General features: G+C 33.6%; 1 protein-coding gene and 1 pseudogene across 1 annotated transcript; one reads left to right on the top strand and one right to left on the bottom strand.

The window, feature by feature from the left end:
* The first annotated feature begins 669 nt into the window (after positions 1–669).
* On the top strand, positions 670–9,024 carry LOC142616666 (UPF0481 protein At3g47200-like; annotated as a pseudogene).
* LOC142615329 (uncharacterized) lies at positions 6,608–7,915 on the bottom strand. Its single transcript, XM_075788071.1, has 2 exons — positions 7,332–7,915; positions 6,608–7,118 (listed from the first exon to the last, which is right to left on the bottom strand). The coding sequence occupies exons 1-2, from the start codon at positions 7,913–7,915 to the stop codon at positions 6,608–6,610; spliced, it is 1,095 nt and encodes a 364-aa protein (XP_075644186.1).
* Positions 9,025–21,025: the final 12,001 nt, after the last annotated feature.

Below are 21,025 nucleotides of genomic sequence, written 5' to 3'. Positions count from 1 at the left end.
AATTGGATAACTTTTCTATAAGCACATATTATATAGAAAACTTAAAATTTCACACTATTTAAAGACACTAAATTTTGTCTTCACTAATTTTTTCGAATTCAATTGCCTACGAATTATCTTCCAATCTTGCCCCAAGCATGATGATGGTAATGATGATAACTACAAAAAATAAAATAAAAATGTATGAGAAAAATGATATCTTTTTATTTATTTATTTATTTATTTGCATATAAGATGTAGCCCAGTATTCCATCCTTAATGGTGGCAATTGACCACGGGTCTGATCTCATTCGTAACTGCGTGTAAATTATCAAGAAATGTTTTTAATAATTCAAATTACCTTTGTAATCAAAGATTCTATCACGGCGCTTATAATTGTTATTTGTCTGACTCTACGAAAAGTAAACTTGATTATTTGCCAATCTACTGAATCACTTAGAAAAGGATTTATCAATTTTTTTGCATATAGGATGTAGCCCGGTTTAATCTCATTTGTAACTGAGTGTAATTATCAATAAATGTTTTTAATTGAAATTACCTTTGTAATTAAAGATTCTATCCCGATGCTTATGACTGTTATTTGCCTGACACTAGGAAAAGTAAACTTGATTATTATTGGAAAAACCGGCCAATCTACTGAATCATTTAGAAAAGAATTTATTTCTTTGACTGGATACACTAGAAAAAGAAATGGGTTGCAACGAGTTAGCCATTGACATACCACTAGTCATGGAGCCAGTCCAGTGACCTGAGTGCTGCATCTACCGGGTCCCCAAGGAACTTCGTGAGGTAAATAATGATACCTACACTCCAAAGCTAATTTCAATAGGCCCTCTTCATCATGGGGAATTTGAACTTCATGCCACGGAAATGTTGAAACTAAGATATCTCAGAGAATTCTGTTATCGAACTGGGACATGCCACAAGGATATTGCAGGCGTCATTGAAACAATCGAATTAAAGATTCGTCGCTGTTATGAAGAGATCTTTGATATCAGCAGCGAAGATTTTGTGAAAATGGTTGTATTGGATTCAATCTTTATCATTGAGCACTTCTTGAGGTCTGCTGCGAGTGATGGGCTTTTTAATAGGACCGCTGTGTGTGGAGAAGAAGAAAGCTATGCAAGTGAAGAAGATGGATGCTGCAATGCGAGAGGAGATGAAAAGGATTGCATATCAAGTAAGCCATTGCTGAGGAAACATATACAACAAGACTTGTTATTACTTGAAAATCAGCTTCCATTTTTTATTCTCGATGAGTTACACACGCAATTTTCCAAGTATGAACAAAATGAATGTATTTCCATTCTTAAGCTTGCCCGTAATTACTTTTTCTCATCTTTTGAGAAAAAAAAAAAACATTGATAAGAAGAATGTAAAACATTTTACTGATTTGATGAGATATTTCTACTATCCTTGGGAGTACGTTTAAAAGCACTGGACAACCTATTGAAACTCTTCATAATGCAAAAAAGCTGGACGAGGCAGGAGTGATTCTCAAAAAGGCTGATGGGAGAAGGTTACTTGATATACAATTCAAGAAGAGTAACCTTAGGGAAATATTTCCTTGCTTCACTTGCTCATGGGTCTTGCGTTGCTTACCGTTCTTGAAACGCTTTCCGTGCTTGGTGAATACTCAAACTTTCTTAGAAGTCCAACGCTTGGAGGTACATGACGAAACTGAAGGCATTTTCAGAAATCTCATGGCCTTGGAGCAGTGCCATTATCCATTTGAAGCTTACATATGCAATTATATGGTGCTATTGGATTTTCTTATCAACACTAGAGAAGATGTGGAGTTGCTTGTTGAGAAAGGGATTATTGTTAACAAGTTAGGTAGCAAAAAAGCAGTTGCCATTATGGTTAACAAACTTGGCCTTGAAATAGAGCAAAAGAGATCCTGTTACCAAGAACTCGCTCAACAGCTTAGAGCAATTGCATCAGATCAGCTAAAATTTTGTAAAATGAAAAAAAGTACAACTTTTACATATTTTGTGCAAAAAATCACCCACATCAGTGGGTGTATAAAAGTGCAAAAACGTGGAAACTCCTAAACAAGCTACAGTACCGTGTAAATATACACGGTACTGTAGCTCAGTTATTCGGTTTTTTAATATTAGTTGTACAGTATAAAAAATCAATTTCGCTCTTTTTTTTTCTCTCTCCTCTCACTGAGCCCACGCCACTCACAGGTCTCTCTTCTCTTTTCCTCCTTTCATTCTTGAGTTATTCCTTTCATCTTTTCTCTTTGTCTGGTTCTTATTTTTGTTCATTCTCATCATCACGGGAAGCAAAATGTGATCGGTTTGGGGGGTTTTGCAACCAGAGACTCATCTTCTCTATTGACAGATTTGGGGCTAATTTCTCTACATAGGTATGGGTTTTTCTCATTAAGATTTTAGGGTTTCTTGGGAGTTTCTCTAAACCAATTTTTGGGAGTTTCTCTAAACTAATTTTTTTTAAGGTTTCTTAGGAGTTTCTTGTTCAAATTTTTTCTGGTTTGGGTTTTTTTTTTAGGGATTCTTTGGAGCACACCCTGTTTCTCCCCTATTTTCGGACTGATTGAACAGAGAGAGAGAGAGAGATATTCCAATGGAAATGGGTTTTCGGACTGATTGAACAGAGAGAGAGAGATATTCCAATGGAAATGGATTTTCGGACTGACCCATGACTCACCTCCTTTAAAGACCACAGCTTCATAGTAAGTTCCCTTTTTCTTTTCTTTTTTGGCTTCTATGTATTTGTTTATAAATATTTGTGTTCATCACTCCGCAGTTTCGTTTGTGAGTTTGGCATTGTATTATCAACATAGCATTATGCATGAATGCCATATATTTGTAGTTGCACTTGTTTTTTTTTCTTACTTTTAAGCCAATGTGTCAACTGTGCTTTTCCTCTGCTCCTTTTAGCTTCCTGTAAAGCACAAGGTAAATGGAAAGACAAAGCAGTCAAATATCAATAGAACAAAATACATTTTTATAGACCCAACATTTAAGGATATCATGATTTTTCAATGGATACATAACTGCACCTCAGGTAACTGGGTTCTGAGCAATTGAGAAGTTAGAACCACTTGGGTGGGAGTTTTCGACCCAAAGGAGAAACTTTATGGTATTTGATACTAATGGTCAAATAAAATCATAAATATGCAAAATTTGCTATCATGTTGACATGCTGGTTGATTTGGAGCTTGCAGTCTTGAACCTGTGAAATGTCCATCCCTTTAGGGCAATGTTGTATGGTGAATAGATTTTGTATTGGCTTTGTGTGTTTGCTGCCATGGGTATGGGCATTGTAGTTACTGTTGTTGTTGGTCTTTGTTAGTGTGCTCCAATTGTGTGGCCTTTGGCCTTATTTCTAGTTTTCTAACTTGTTTACAATAAAATTCTCTTGATTATCAAAAAAGAATTGTCCATCCCTTGGGATTCTTCAGAGTTTCAGATTTATAAGGGAAAGATAGATACCAAATTTTGAAGTCATAAAATGTATTATTTTTTAATGGTTTGGATCATTGAGAAGAAATATCCCAAACCAAGGAGCTTTAAGTGATAAGATTGGAAGAATAAAAGGGAAATCAAAAGTTATTACTCTAGCTTTTGGTAGGACTATGAAATTTTTAAGAAACGAGAAGAAAGGTAATTTCCTCCACAAGAAAAAAAGAATATGCCATGACTCAAACATCAATGCAGATGAAACTCAGAAAATGTGTTGTTTCGATTCATGACATAAATAACACATGCCAGACAGTTTAGTCTATGTTACACTAACATGCTGTAGGGGTGAATTGGTGCAGTGTCCCTTGTTCATTCTTGCTTATAATACTAGATTTCTTGTTCATCCATCTTTCACATTTGGGGGATTTTGGCATGTCTAGTCAATGAAGCACTAACATGCTGTTGGGATGCAGTGTCCGAGTATCAGACATGGGTTAGACATGATATGTTCCTAACATGTGTCAGATAGGTATTCTTACACTTACACATCAAATAAAAACCAAATACCATAATTGTCCATTACTGTCCAAACATGCAATAGAGTATAGACTTGCTCAAAATTACTCAAAACAAAACCAACATGTAATAGAGAACTTTGTCCATAACTGTCTCATCTCTCCTTGAGACCCTCTTTCTTCTGTGATGATCTACATTAAGCTCTTTTTTTTTTTTTTGAGAAAGCCTTTTAAGCTTGAGAAATCACTACTTACCACTTTCTATTCTCTATGAGTTCAAAGAAGTTAAGAGAATTTAATTTTGAGTTGCATTAGGGTCTATATTTGTACACATATCATTATAAGATTGAATGAAGAGACAGTGCTTCTTCCATTTCTTCCTCTTCTTTTTTTGGATTTCCTTGATTCTACTGTCCTGTACATGTCTTGTATACAAGAGTCTCTCTTTTCTTTTAATCGTATTTTTTTAGATAAAAAAATGTTACACACATCATGCCTAGCACTTTTTCATGTTTGTGCTTGAATTTTGGGGTTGGGGAGGCAAGGGGCTTTATATATTGTGATCTTTTAAGTCTTTACATTGAAATCCTTAAATGTACTGATATGTGGAATTGAATCCAGGGCACCTCCCAGAAGCAACACAACTTCATTTTTATAGGTGATGGACTCACAAAATCCTTTCCTCCTTGACATTTTAGAAGACAATGAACAAGGTTTTGAGTCCTTTGACAGTAGTATTTTGATGTCCACTCCACATTCTGACGTAAATGTTCATCAATCTCCACCCCAAGTTGAAATGGGACAATCTATACCCCCCATTGCAAAAAAATCAACTACTAAGAGATGAGGTCAACGGGGAATCAACTTCACCATAGATGAAGATGTTAAGCTAGTATCAACGTGGCTCAATGTTAGCTTAGATGCCGTGACATCAACGGACCAAAAGCACACAACATTTTGGGAAAGAATTTGGTCCACCTTCCACAATGACAAGAAATTTAACCGCTCCAAGGATTCTTTAAATAGTCGGTGGACTATTATTCAAAAGGAGACCAACAAGTTTTGTGGATGCTTGGCCCAAATTGAGAACCGGAATCAAAGTGGTAAAACTGAGCATGACAAAGTATTTTGACTCAACATCTAATATGTATTGTACATCAATACACTTTTAGTTTTATGATTCTCATTATTTTCAATTTTTTACTTTTGTAGATTGAAGATGCAAAAACTCTTTATCTAAATAATAGCAAAAATGCATTTCAATTGGAACATTGTTGGAGAATTTTGAAGAATGAAGCTAAGTGGTTGATTCTAAGAGAAAATTTGAACGCCCGCAAAAGAAAGTCAGCCACACAATCTTCTCGTACTTTTGTAAGCTCAATAAATCTAGATGAAGATAATGATGAGATGAACTCCGGCGAAACCTTGGAGAGACCCATAGGCAAGAAGGCCGAAAAGGAGAAATTAAAGAAAAGAAAGAATTGTGATGACGTGGTCCCAATACTTTCCTCCAAATTGGACGAAATCAAGGAAGAAAAGAGGAGAATGCATGAGGAGAAGAAGGAAAGTATGCGCATTGCATTAGAAGAACGAAGGGAGTTAATGTGCATTGCATCCGAAGAACGAAGAGAGTTGATTCGTCTCAAGGAAGAGAAGAATGAAGTAGAAAAGAGGAAAATAGAAGATGAAATTATGATGAAAGATACAAGAACCATGGATCTTGAGCAACAAGAATATATTCGTCTACGTCGTTTGGAAATCTTGGATAGGTTAAAGTCAAAATTTCCATCATAATTTGGATATTATTATTGACAATATCTAATCAAGTAATTTTTTGTATAGTGCAAAGATACTAGCACATGGTTGGCATAGATGATTTGATGTTAGACATATCTTTTGTAGTATTTACTTGTGCAAGGAACATGATTATTCAATCTCTAATCATGTTAGATATATTTTTGTAGTCTTCACTTGTGCAAGGAAATAGGTGCAATGTTGTAAATTTTGTATTGTGCACGGACAATAGCACTTGTTTAGTTTGTAAATTTTGTATTGTGCAAGGAAACAGATGCAATGTTATAGTTTCTGCATATCTGCATATCTGTTATAGTGTGTTTCTGCAGAAAAATAATTTTTCTGCATTGTGTGTTTCTGCAGAAAAATAATTTTTCTGCATACTGTTATTTTTCTGCAGAAACTGTTTTGTGTTTCTGCAGAAAAATAATTTTTCTGCATAGTGTGTGCTTCTGCTGAAAAATAATTTTTCTGCATACTATAATTTTTCTGCGTAGTGTGTTTCTGCAGAAAAATAATTTCTCTGTATAGTGTTTTTTTTCTGCAGAAACTGTTGTGTTTCTGCAGAAAAATAATTTTTCTGCATAGTGTGTTTCTGCAGAAACTGTTTTGTGTTTCTGCATAGTGTTATTTTTCTGTTTTGTGTACTCTTTGCAAATTTTGTAAAATAAAATTTCTATCTTTTATCTAAAATAAAAACTTAGTAAATTTCAAATTTGTGACAATGAAGTTTAATAGAGTGACAATGAAGTTTAATATTAGAATAAAAATTACAATGTCCCTTTTGGAAACTTAGTAATATTAAACTTAGTAAGTTTCAAATTCCAATGAAGGTTCACATTAAACTTAGTAAATTTCAAAATCCTACGACTGGCATTGTAGTTGCCATAGATGCTCGATGAGATCCGCTTGAAGTTGAGAATGAATTCCTCTATCTCTAATAGAATTATGACGTTCAATGAACTGCATAGTATTACAAGTGGGATTATGTGACACCGGTTCAGGTCCATTATCATCGATTTGATCATAATCGTAGTCATTTGCTCCAAGGTAAGTATGTCGCTCATCTTCAACGATCATATTATGCAATATTATACATGCCATCATGATGTCCTTAAGCGTTTCAAGGTGAAAAAAACGTGCAGGCCCACGAACAATTGCAAATCGCGCTTGAAGTACTCCAAATGCACGTTCGACATCCTTCCTAGCCGCCTCTTGTGCAGAAGCAAAATGTTGTTTTTTACAGTCTTGTGGTGCTGGAATTGTTTTGACAAATGTTGCCCATGATGGATATATACCATCTGCAAGATAGTACCCCATCGAATAGTCATTACCGTTTATCGAGTAATTAACCGGAGGAGCACGCCCTTCAGCAAGCTCAGAAAATACAGAAGACCGCTCTAGGACATTGATGTCATTGTGAGACCCCGGTAACCCAAAAAATGCATGCCATATCCAAAGGTCATACGATGCCACGATTTCCAGAATTATCGTTGGATCACGTGTATGACCAATATATTGACCTTTCCACTTACTTGGACAATTCTTCCATTTCCAATGCATGCAGTCGATGCTTCCTAGCATTCCTGGAAATCCACGGTGTTGGCCAACCGCTAACAATCTTGCAATGTCATTGTTGTTTGGTGACCTCAAGTACTCTTCAGAAAAGATTGAAACTACCGTTTTAACAAACTTTTTAAAGCTTTTTATTGCAGTGGTTTCTCCAATCCTCAAGTATTCATCCATGAAATCAGCCGACACTCCATAAGCAAGCATTCTGATTGCGGCGGTCATCTTTTGAAGGGAAGACAACTCGAGTGTGTTAGCTGCATTTCTTTTTTGAACAAAGTATGGTTCCGTAGCTTCAACTCTTGAATGGATACGTAGAAAAAGAGAACGACTCATTCGAAACCTCCTTCGAAATACATTAGGAGGATACACTGGTGTTTCAGCAAAATAATCATAGAAAAGCCTGTCATGACCTTGCAAAGGATTACGCCAGATAAACCTGCGAGGTTGAACCGAACGACGACGTGATGTTGATGCTCCTTCATTGTTTAATTCTTCTATGGCAATAGCTAGAGTAAGTTCCAACTCATCATCATCAGAAGATGAGTCAAATGGAGGCTCATCATTTGGAAAAATAAAATCAATGTCATAATGGAAATCCATTAAGAGAGAACAAAAACCGAATGGAAGAGATAATTTTGTAGAAGTGGATGGAAATTAGAGAGAAAATGGTCATATTTATAGAGCAAAAATGTGACCTTTAGGTTTGAATTTACCATTGTGTTTAAAGTTAAAAAAGATATGACCTTTAGGTTTGAATTTACCATTGGGTTTAAAGTTAAAAAAGATATGACCTTTAGGTTTGAATTTACCATTGGGTTTAAAGTTAAAAAAATATGACCTTTAGGTTTGAATTTACCATTGGGTTTAAAGTTAGGTTTGAATTTACCGTTTGAATTTCAAAATTATGACTAGTGGATATAACAATAAAAATTATGACCGTTGGGTAAAAAAAAAAAAAGACCGTTGGTTAGAGACATCGATTTGGTAGCATCGGTTCAGTCACCGATTCTAGCAATACGGCGGTTGGAGACATCGATTCGGCAATGGTTGTCGGAGCCACTATTATGACAATCGGCTCACCGGTGATGGCGGTACAATGGTCGGAGACACTAGTCCGGTGGGTGGTCACCAAAGCCACTATTTTGGTAGTTTGGCATCAGCGGCGTTTGTTGAAGCCACTATTTTAATAATCCACCCACCGGTGGGTCACTATTCGGCGGTATGGTGGGCGGCGAGACCAATCCGTCGGCGTTCGCCGGAGCCACTATTTTGGCGGTTCGGCCATCGGACCTCCACCTCAAGTGGCTCCATTGGCCGGGCCACCGGTGTTGGTAGTTTACTTAAAATATAAGTTTAAATTAAAAAAGTATGACCATTAGGGAAATTAATAAAAAATTGATGAAGAATGAATATTTTATTGAAAAGTCTTGTAAAATAGATAAACTGATATAGGTGTTGTGTAAAAGTGATAGTGTAAAATAGAAAAAGTAGGTTTTTTGTGTAAAATAGACGGAATCTTTTACACGAGCTGATGTGGTTGCTCTTAATGGACGTACTATGCCAACGATTGCAATCGTAATATGCGATCCTTGAGAACAAAATATTTTGGTGATATTTGGAGAGGCACTGCAACTTTTATAGGGACAATAGTCCTGCTTGTAACTATCTTGAATTTCCTTAGGCCTTTTTTCTTCAAGATAAATACTTAATTATTTTTATTGTGATATTGTCAATTAGTTGTAAGTTTGCATGGCATTGCTTGTAGTTGGTTTCGAAATTGCCAATATGTTAAGTTTTTGTATTTTGTTGGAGTCTCACACCATTTTTTGTTTCCCTCGTGCCCTTCTCCCATTATTATAACTATTGGATTAAAAAACAAATTGTTGTCACAATAAATTTTGCATCAACTTGTATACCTGATTACGTTTGTTGATTTTTTTAGATAAATAAAAATAGTAGAGGAAGGGGAGGTGGAGTAAGTACCTAATTACTTCAATAATTCTAACTTGGTACACCTATGGTACATATTCACTCGCAAAAGAGCCTGTCATGTTGCAGGCATGTGAAACTAAATGCGTATTTCATGTGTGCATGCATCTCTTAGGATCCGTTTAGTTGGGATAATTTTAGGGGTGGGAAAATTGGAGAGAAAATGACAAAATTTAGCTATAAAATTGGTTATAGCCTAAGGTTACAACCTTATTCAATATCTTTTTATTGGAGATGAATTTTGAAAATTCAACAATTGGATTACATCTTTTTCTTATATCCTTCATGCTTGCAAAATTTTTAGAAAATTAAAGATTAATATCTATGTCATCAACCAATTGTTTAAATTGCTATTTTTTATAGTTTAAAATTATACATAAAATATAAACTTGCTTTTATTTTAGCTTTTGTCTTTTTCTTCTTCTATTTTTGTCCTTTTCTGTTGCTTCTCATTTAGGGTTTTTTTTATTTTATTTTATTTTATTTGTATTTGTTTTCATCTATTTTGGTTTTTTTCCTCCTCATTTGCAGGTTTTTATACTTTGTTTTTCTTTTGTTAATGAAATGCTTATCCACACATAATTTTCTAATAAAATTATTTCATTACTTTTTTTAATCTAATAGTGGTATGCAAATAAATTTTCGCAAACTACGTTTTCATCATCTCATTTTTTTTCCAATAAAAAAAAAAAAAAAGAATTTACTCCTCAACTTTTCATCCCAGAAGCCAAACATCATGAGTAAAAATTAAGATATTTTCTATCACTTACTTTTTTTTCCTTCATATTTTTAATCACCAGACTTTTTAACACCAAACCAACCGCATCCATAATGCAACGTGTATATTTCTCTTATAGGTCACACCCGGGTCCAGCTTCTAGCTACCATTCTGTGTGATTAAGATGTAAGTGAATGAGGTCATGTGATGTTTACTAAAAAAAAATCAGGTCATGTGTGTGTGGATCATATTTCTCGTCACAAAGACTAAAAACAAGTCAAGATAACGTTAATCATTTATGGGCTGTACGTGGCCCGCCATCTTGACTGTTTGCTTTCACAGGCCAGCGTGTGAAGTTGAATAGTAACAACCTTAATGATTGTTGCCCTGAGTTAAAAAAGACAATAGCAATGGTGCTTGTCAGTTGTGACCAATAATGCACAAATTAATGACAAGTAAATGCGACAATTGTATGTTTGTCAGAAAAGACGTCATGGTTATGACGTAGAGAAAGTAAGGGTTGGGGGGTTCACTCAATAAATAGGAGGGCAAGAAGGTTTTGAGAATTGCTATGAAGTGTACAGAAGTAGAAGATTGTTTCTTAGATGAGTGAGTTTAAGCCATGAGTGAGAAGTGAGAGACTCAAATAGTCTTTAGCCTTGCTTCGTTTGTCTTTTTCTTCTTCCATTTCTGTCCTTTTCTTTTCTGATGCTTCTCATTTTAGAAATTTTTTTTTTGGTGTGTTCATCTATTTTGGTTTTTTTCCCCTTTTATTTGTAGGTTTTTGTACTTTGTTTTTTTGAATGAAATGCTTATCCATACACAATTTTCTAATAAAAAAAATGTTACTTTTTAAAAATCTAATTTTCATATTTTTTTTTTCTGAATCAAAAAAGTTTTCTATTCCTCAATTTTTCCACCCGAAAACTAAGGGTATGTTTAGTAACTGTTTTTTTCTCTTTATTTTATGTTTTCAAAAACAATTTTTTATTTTTGAGACTAAAAAACTTGTTTGGAAACCCAAAATGGACAAAAAACAAAAACTGTTTTCAAAACTCAATTTGTGAAGGAAACTAAAAACATGCAAAATGTTGTTATCAGTTTCTAATTTTCAAAAGTCAATGAAAACAAGTATTTAATTTAATAAATATGTCTTATTTAATAAGTTAGCATTAGAGTACAAATCCTAATAACAACCTATTTTAGTATTTTCTATTTTTTTTATTCAAATTTTTTTTTTTTAATTTCAACTAACCAAAAATGTTTTTAATTTCAAAAATACAAGAAAATTGTTTTTTCTTTATATTTCCAAAAACAAGTTTTTGAAAATGAAAAACAAAAACTGTTACCAAACATAACCTAAACATTATGAGAAAAAATTAAAATATTTTTTATCGCCCACTTTTTTATCCCCTTTTTTATCTTTTATCCTCCACCTTTTAAACCTGACGAAACATAACCTAATATGAATGTGACAAGTATTTCTCTAATAGGTCATGTGATGTATACCAAATAATAATAATAATAATAATAATAATAATAATAATAATAATCAGGTCATGTGTGAGTGGATCATGTTCCTCTTATTATCACAAAGACTAAAAATAAGTCAATTCAAAACCCACTTTATACAAAAAATCAAATAGACCGTATAAACCGTAATCAAACTGCCCAGATTTGAGAATCATTATTAGGTCTCACGGTTCATGCCAAAGCTTTGAAAAAGAAAAAAAGACTTCATCCATTCATCTCCAATAAAATTGAGTTGTTTTGCCACTTTGTGTCATTTTCTTTGTCTTTTTATCTCTCTATCTCAACCCCAAATTTGCATTTGCAGTCCAAAAACACACTAAATCGATAAATCCACATAAAATAAAATGAAAAGCACAAACCTTTTCTTCTTCCTTCTCATCTTCATTTTTCCTTTTTCTTCCTTCTTTTTCTGTCACTAGTCACTTGTATCCAAAAGCTAAGGGGGTGTTTGGTACATACACTTAAAAACTGAAAATTGTTATTTGAAAATATGTGTGAAAATATGTGTAAGTGAAAAAGTGTGAAAATACGTATAATGTTGTTTAAAAACTGAAAATTGTTGTTTGAAAACATGTATCAAACACCTCTAAAATTTTATTTTTATTTTTTTCAATGAGTTGTCCACCACTATGTCATTGACAGGCAATACCCTTCTCTTTGTGAAAAGTTGGACATGTGGCTACGTCTTCACCTTTCAATTGGTTTGTAATTTTTTCCAATTTTTTTTTATTTGATTGCTTCATTATTGGTATAGTTTACTAGTGACATGTGATTTGGTCCTTTACTACACACCCACCGATTTGTATATTAAATTTAGTTATTGGCTATGTACTGTCATTGTAATTGTAGATTAAAAAAATGGGTAAAACATTGTATAAAAAGTGTTTAATATTATATACATTTGTATAATAGTGTATAATATTACACGCATTTATTTAGTTTATAATATAAATTTGTATATATAAATAAATAAATAATTTTCCTTTATTATTATTATTATTATTTTGTTTATCAATTGATAATATTGTGAAACACTAATGAAAGTTGTGATATGAAAAGTATACTGAACAGATGGATTTATATTTAGTTTGTCTATTTTAATCAAATTTTCTATTTGTACTAATTTAAAATAATTATTTATATTTTAAATAATTATTAAATTAATTAGGTTATTCTTACCATTCCACCTCAGTTAGATCTCGATCTAATCTAAAAAATCATGAACTTCTTCCCACCATTTGACGAAGGTTTCAGGATCATGGAAAAGTGGACAAACATCAATCATTAATATCATGGGGTGTGGCCCTTCAACTTAACTGTTTGGCCAGCTTGTGAAGATAAAAAGTGACGACGTTAATCATTGTTGCCCTGAGGAAAAAGACAATGGCAATGGTCCTTGATACCACATAACAATTATGCACAAATTAACGACAAGCAGGTGAGACAGTCGTATGTTTGTGAGTTTGTCAGGAAGACGTCATCGTTATGACGTAGAGAAAAGAAAGGTGGGGGGGGGGGGGGGGGTGTTGGTGTTCACCCAATAATTAAATAGGAGGGCAAGATGGTTTTGAGAATTGCTATGAAGTGTACAAAAGTACTGAATTGTTTCTTAGATGAGTGACTTCATTTGGTATTTGTGTTTAAATAATAATTTTCAGTAAAATATATATGAGTAAAAAAATGTGTAAAAATACATGTAATATTGTTTAAAAATTAAAAAGTTTTAAATCTATTCCCTCCGTCTCAAATTATTTGGTCTAATTAGAAAAATCCATTTAGTTAAGGAAACATCACAGCAGTACTTAAAAAAAAAAGTTATAAATTTTCTAAATTACTCATAAACAAATTTATCAAAAAATTATTTAAAAATAAAATAAAATTTCTAGCATTGGCGCCAACTGCTAAGCAATTTTCAAAGTTATTTTAGATTTCAAATTCTATTAGTGTACTAATCTTACAAATTGCAAACTTATATTCAAATCCAAATTCTATAGCCACCAAGCCTAATCCAAATTCAATCTTTATCTTTTTAAATCAAATTTTAATACGGTATATTAGAATTTTATCTTGCTACTAGCTATCTACTACTACACCGTTTCTTTAACAGTAACTCAAGTTTGTATCCTAAATTATTTCCAGAGCATAAGTGGATAATTCTAGCTTGATTTACAAAGCTCTACATAGCTTCATTCTAGCTTTGAAATTGATTTAATGATACTTATGGTAGATTAGAATTCTATCACTGTTTTAAAACTTTGAAACTACGGAGTACTGTATACGAGTACTACTGTATACAGATTTCAAATTTAGGTTTTTAATTTTTTTAATTAAAAAAATGCTCCCACAAATAAATTAAGAAATAAAAGAAATGTTAATAAATTAATGGTATTTGACTTTTCAAACAAGACATAATCTTGAGACATCCCAAAATAAAATAAAGGCCAAACAATTTGAGATGAGGGGAGTATTAATATTGTTTGCTTGTGGCCCTAGAAATTAGGATATTAACTTGACAAAAAGGATTTATGAGAGGATTGAATTCAATGAACACAATAAAAAGGATTTATGAGAAGATAAATTTTACTTATTGTAGGGTACACGTAAACTTAATATAGAAAAAATTACACTTTATTCTATTGAACTATACCTCAAAAAAAAAAAAAAAAAAAAAAAAACTAAATAAGAATTATATAAAAACTCCAAATATCACCTTGATTTGATAAAAACCAAAATGATTTTTGAATTATCTAGAAAATTTGTACAATTGGAAATAAGTAGTTCCTAGAGTATATTTTCCATTGAAAATATTTTTGGATGGAAGATATTTTATGTTGAAACGGACATGAGTTCAAACTTCTTTTTTAGCATAGCAACAGTACTGGTGCAACATGTCTTAAGGAAATCTACAGAAGCTACGGGTCGTGTCCATTTTTCTATTATCTTACATTGTAAATAGCTTAAGAAGTCATGTGCGTCGTACTTTTTTTTTTTTTTTTCTTTTTTCTCCTTGGAAAAGATAGAAAAAAGATATTGTTAGATGTGATGAATATATATATATTTTTTAAAAATAATTGCAATATGCTTCTAATCTCACAATTCGAACTATTTCTTCCTTAAACTCTTAAGTACTTTGTGCATAGAACAATGTCAATTAAGTTACAAGACTCTAGTTATGAGCAACTCTATAGGTTGTGGGTGTTAGTAGTCAGTTGTCCCCTACCCCTCCCCCATATTTTAAATGATTTGTCATTCTCGATTCTCCTGCTAACTCAATCCTTTGACTATGATATCTTAAGCTTCAAGGATGCTTCTCCACACACAGTATGCATTTGGTTTCTGTTACGCTACCATGAAGAAGCATGATGCCAAGTACCAAGCCTTGAGAGCTTGGTGCAGTAAGGTATGGGTGTTTTATAGAATTCAATCACTTGTCCCAAAAGTTTAAGTTATTGGAGAAATCAGTTAATTAACATAGTATCAAAGTAGGAAATCTTGACTTCTATTTATATTTCCTCCACTTTATCTCCTATTTAGAATCATACATGTTAGGCCTCATTTATTAAAAGAGAGTTTGAATTCACACATGAGGAGTAGTATTAGAAATATGTGGTTAAATGATTAAATTTATTATATCTCAATAGCTTATACTTTTGAGAGAATTAGTGATTTAACCTCTACAAAGGATGAATATTGAGTTTAATGCTCTTAGGTCCTTAAACCCCGTTCCACCTCTCCATTTCGAGGCACGGTATGCACTCCATCTCACCCTTCTTCTAACCCACAAAACATTTTTGATCACCATCTAGTCATCAAGAATTGAGAGTGATTGAAATAGCTCATCCCATATGTACAGACCGCTTGAACTATGTCTTTGATGAGAATATTCTATTGTGTAAGTGATAGCAAATTCTGTTTCTATCCCTTAGCCTTTTCAAGCGGGCTCTTTTATCTTTAAAAAATATTCAGTTTTTTGAGTGGCAAATGAGTGCGGGTAAGCCCAAGTATTTGCCCAGGCTTTTACTTCATCGGATGCCAAACTCAACTTAATATTTGTTAGGCTTTGTAGAGCCTAGTTGTGTTTGATTCAGTTGACGACCCGACCCGACCCGAATAATGTTGCGTGGTTTTTTTTAGGGTTTGTTGTTGTCGTTTTTGAGAGTGAGAAAGACTGTAGCCGCACTTTGTATTTTTTTTCCTGATAATAGTAAAATCTCTACAACTCTGTGGATGTAAACAATTTGCCGAACCGCGTAAATACTGTCTTGTACGTGTGATTATTTTTCTTTAGTGTGTGTTTTTCTTTATATTTTGTTTCTAACAGATTGAGAATTTCGTGGAATTTCCCTACAATATTTTCTCCTAGATGTCCCTCTACATGTTCCTACTAAAGAATGTCGATGTTTAGTTTTTATTCATCTTCTGGTCCAAAGCTTCTTCATAGTCGTACAGAATTCTCATGTATTTTCAACCTCGTTCCAGTGGCAAAAGAGAATATTATCATCAATAAAGAGTAGGTGTGAGATTTTTGGTTCATACAATAGTTCACATTCTCATTTGCTTATTGAATTAACCTTGAAGATGCTTATTGACACAACAAGGACATACATGTCCCTATCTTATGTCTCTAGAAAGTTTGATATACCTGTTTGGATCTGCATTGAATCTATTGATTAGTTAAAAATAGGTTACATAATCACGTAACACATTCCATGATTAGAGAGATCAAGTTTGCATGAAAGCTATTTTCCTCATTGTTTGCCCAATAAAACATCGTCATTTTATTACTCATGTCAAGTTTTAAAGCCCTATACATGTGTCTTGCCTGAGCTTAGCCTATTTAAGTGAATCTTGGTTTTTTTTTTTTTTGGTTTCCCACAATGTTCTTCAAAGTTTTCAATCAGAAACTAATCACTATTCGCGCCAGGTGGACCCACAAAGGGGTAAAGTGAATCCTTGTTTTGTAACTAAGTAGAACTCAATATTTTATTTGTCACTCCTATATAAAGGGACTTTGGCTATGTATGTGAGTATTTCAATTCAATTGCCTAAACATTTATCTTTCAATCTTGGTTTGTGTGTTCGGATGATGACGTGATAACTACAAAAGATATGTACATGGGGTTGGTTGGGATGGAACATAGACAATTTGTCATTATGCTATATTATCTCATGTTTAACGTGTATCGTCAAATACAAATCTTGTTTCATCTTTTTTATTATATTTTATGTTTTACCAATTATAATTTATCATTTATTTGTTCAATTTTCCTTATAAAATGAAAAAAAAAAAATCAAACACATAATATATTTTGATTAGTGGAACATAATGTGAAATACAAAAGAAGGACACAGGATTTGTATTATGTATCCTCTGTTTAATAGTTTGTGTATCCTACAATTGGGAGACAGAGGATTAAATATCTTTTGCAGTAAAAAATCTTATGGTCATAATAGAAGCTATTCCAAATGGTGCTTCTCGGAATAAGTTTGGGTTTAGACTGTTAAGTGATTCTATACTTATGTTTATGATTGTTGTATGTCTATCATTAGGAAAAAGGAATCTGGTATATGAAAAAGATGTCCACAAGAAGGAACAGGACAACAAAATGGAACAGGACCACAAGAAGGAACTGGAGAATATGGAAAGTTTGAAATTAAGATATTTCAAGGAATTCTTTTGCCAGACATCTTGTAAAGGCCAGAAGGAATTTGTAAACATCATTGAGAAAAGAGAAAAGAATATCCGCCATTGTTATGCAGAAGAGATCTCTTTGCCCGAAAAGGAAGATTTTGTGAAAATGATTCTATTGGATTCTATCTTTATCATTGAGCTCTTCTTGAGGACTGCTGCAAGGGAAGGATATGAAAAGGATGATTATATATTAAGTAAACCATGACTGGAGGAAGGCATAAGGCATGACTTGATATTACTTGAGAATCAACTTCCATTTTTTATTCTTGATGATTTATATTATCACATTGGAAGCTTTCCAGGCTTTCATAATTCATTTCTTAACCTTGCCTGGAATTACATTTTTCCCAATGATTTATCGCATCCTTGAAAACAGTATATTTCTGTAATATTTGGAGAGGCACCGCAACTATTGTTGGAATTATAGTCTTGCTTGTAACTATCGGGAATTTCCTTACGCCTTTTTTCCTGAACAAATAAGTTTCCTTTACTATGATACTGTAATATCAGTTGCAAATCTGGCTTTGGTTGAAGTTGTTTTTAAAATTAATTATGATTAAGTTTAGCTTGTGATATCTTTTCCTTCCTAACAAGTCTTGCTTTGGACTTTACATTTTGGATGTTTGAAAGGTTGTTTCTGCACCCATCCACAGTCTGCATTTGGGCCAATAAAGTTTTGCCCTCTAAAAGAGTTATATCCTTCAACAATACTATGGACTCTTCCCTTATAGTTTTCATCCCTAATTTCACTTCAGCACCAAACATGAATACAAATTCTGTCTTATTTCTTGTATTCCACTATATGCTCTAAGTAATTATAACTTGTTATATATTTGTTTGACTTTCCTTATAAAATAACTAAAGTATGAAATAGAAAAAGTTGAAACACATGGTATATCATAATTGGTAAAAGGCCAAATATGGAAGTAAAAAGTAGAAGACATTATTTGTATTCGTGGAACATTGCCTTAGTAGCAAACTTCATGCTCCAGCACGTTAAAAAGTGCCACTTCAGGTAAGGTTTGGGTTGGGCATAAACAAAGCCCAAGAAATAGACCCAAAATCTATGAGCTTGAAATTTCTCCTCTTATTAGTGCGTTTTAGACCCAAATATTTGACTCCATGCAAACGAACTAAACGATTCGCTACTAGACCCGTCAAGCTAGATGGTCTGTTCCTAAGCTCGGCTAGATGACCCGCACGGACGCACCCCAACTGGGCTAAATCAGGGCCTTCTCAACGTTTTTAAGGTATGTGCGGACAACTTTAAGAGAAGCATTTTTTATTATTATTTAAATATTATAACTTAAGGCTACAATCAATTTTGTAACTAAACCTTATTCTTAAATTAAAATCAAAATCAAAATAACTCTTCTACGAAAACTTATTCAGCTTTTATTTTTTATTTTTTTAATAATAGTAATAAATTTCACACTATTTAAAGACATTAAATTTTTTCTTCACTAATTTTTTTGAATTCAATTGCCTAATAATTTTTTTTCTCAAAAAAAAAAAAGAAATTTTCCTAAGAATTTATTTTCCAATCTTGCATCAAGAATGATGATGGTAACTAAAAGCTCGAATATATGTGAAAACACAAGAGCTTGTTTAGACCTCCAATTAAAAGTTACAGCTCGGTTGTTTTTATTCTAACTTAAACTAAGTGTGGAATAAGAGTAAATGCGAGCGAACAAACAATAAAACTACTCTAAGCCATATTAATCAAATATCAACAATAAAATGAAAGCTAAAAGAGTAGGGAAGAAGGATGCAAACATAAGATAACACCGAGACGTGTTATTGAAGAGGAAACCGAAAAATTCGACGAAAAACCTCACCACCGCCCTCCAAGCGGTAAATTGATCCATTAGAGAATAAGTTGGAGTACACGAATAACAAAAGACCCTACAAACCTAGTCTACCCCATGTACTTGAGCCCTTCAAGCTTCTGCTACCAACTGACTTGACGAAGACTTGTCTTCTTTAGCTTTCCCAGATCACGCAATTCAGCTTGATTGCATCCGCCAACAATTAGCTTCTTCCCATGCTTCCCAACAGCACCAAAACCTCACTTTACACTTAGATTGGGTGTGGTATGTTTGGGTTATCAACCTCTCAAGGATTTGGATATGGAGAGATAGGAGTAGAGGAAAAGCACAAGGAAATGTGTAGAGGATTGTGGGTATGACAATCTCTAACTCTCAAAGGTAATTTTTAGGGTTTTCTCTCTAAAAAGCACTCTATACAATATGTGGGTAATGAGGGTATATATAGTGTGGGTGAAAACTTGGTGGAGCACAAATGACAAAATACCAAAACAGAATGTTTCGCGAGTATTTTGCGGGAAGGCCTTACCCGCGCATTATTCGTGAAAACTCCAACTGTCATGACTCTTCACATTCCAGTCATGTACTCTGCACGTGGCTTACTTCGCGGGATAGCTTTTCACGAATCTTCTTGTGAAATTCACTTGATCTTCAATAAGAGCTTGAGTCTTCACACTCTCTTTCTTGCACAAGCCTTACAGTAAAATCCCACATAAAATACAGGAAAAATGATTGAAAAGAATTACAATCAAATTTGGCATGGAATTAAAGCCAACACAAAATAGTTGTAAATAACAACTTTACAATCTCCCCCTTTGGTTATTCCATGACCAAACCACTAAAACAAACTTTAGACTTAAACGTGAGTTTGAGAACAACGGCAAAACTCACTCACACCTAATTCTAGAAGCTATGAAGCACTTGCACCGTATGCACCTATATCTTGAAACACTCGCACACAAACAAAACTTTCATTAAGCTCGTGACAAGTTGGCACAAGGTACGTGTTGGAACAAGTAAAATGCGATCAAGGTATTAAACAAGATATAATCTATGAAGCATAACTTGATCAAACATGAACAGTCATTAAAGAATGACTAGTTACAATGAGCATTTATCAAGTAAATGATCACCCGGACATGCAATGCAATTACAAGCAACGCAAAAATCAATTGCATGTCCAACACACAACCAATGCAAAACACTAAGGTATTTGCATTAAGGATACAAAATCCAACAAGGGCACAAGTGTGGAGTACTAAAGATAATGTATGCATAATCTAAAAGTACTTAAAAAGCTACAAAGCAAGTATACATAAACAAAGTACTAAAGATAAACTGAAATTTAAATTAAAGTACTTTAAAGCTTTAAAAGAAAGTAATGTAAATATCCATAAGTTATGAAAACTTTAAAAGGTAAACGAAAGTAAACTACTAAACCACCACCAAAATAAACCAATATTCTATGATATGCTATGCTATGCTCCCCCTCAAGCTGTGCAACTTCCCTTTAAACTTCTCCCCCTTTTAAACTGGAATGGCCAAAGAGGCTAGAACTGCTTGGACTCAGATTCGGAGCCCTCTTGCTACTGTCGCTGCTGCTGCTGCTTCAACATAATGTCATCAATTTGAGACGAGATTGTAGTGATATGGCCTTCGATGTAGGTAAATTGATTCGAGGTGTTCTGCACATAAGATTCTAGCATACCATACATTTGCTCAACCCATGCAATGAGAAATCAAGGCAATCGGGTGCCTGTGCACATGCTTAGGAAGAGGGTTGTACAGAGCCCTCCGGGCTGATGTGAACCTGTCTATCTCTTCCTCCGTGTCCCCACCTTCTTCCTCAACATCATCCCTTGGAATTTGAGAAATACTAATAGGTGGTCCGGGGATATGGGCTTTGCTTCGAGTCATGGTTTGAGCACTAATCAGATAGTCCGTTGGCACCA

This window comes from Castanea sativa, chromosome 11 (genome assembly GCF_040712315.1).
Source record: "Castanea sativa cultivar Marrone di Chiusa Pesio chromosome 11, ASM4071231v1".
Classification (NCBI taxonomy): domain Eukaryota; kingdom Viridiplantae; phylum Streptophyta; class Magnoliopsida; order Fagales; family Fagaceae; genus Castanea; species Castanea sativa.
Note: the sequence above shows the minus strand (reverse complement) of the source record. Positions and strands in the feature narration are given on the sequence as shown.

Excerpts from the sequence above, each read along its gene's own strand:
- LOC142615329 (XM_075788071.1), bottom strand. The coding sequence starts at position 7,915 with ATGGATTTCCATTATGACATTGATTTTATTTTTCCAAATGATGAGCCT. Across the intron at positions 7,119-7,331 it reads GGCCAACACCGTGGATTTCC|TGCTGAAGGGCGTGCTCCTC; the intron begins AGGAATGCTAGG and ends ATTTTCTGAGCT.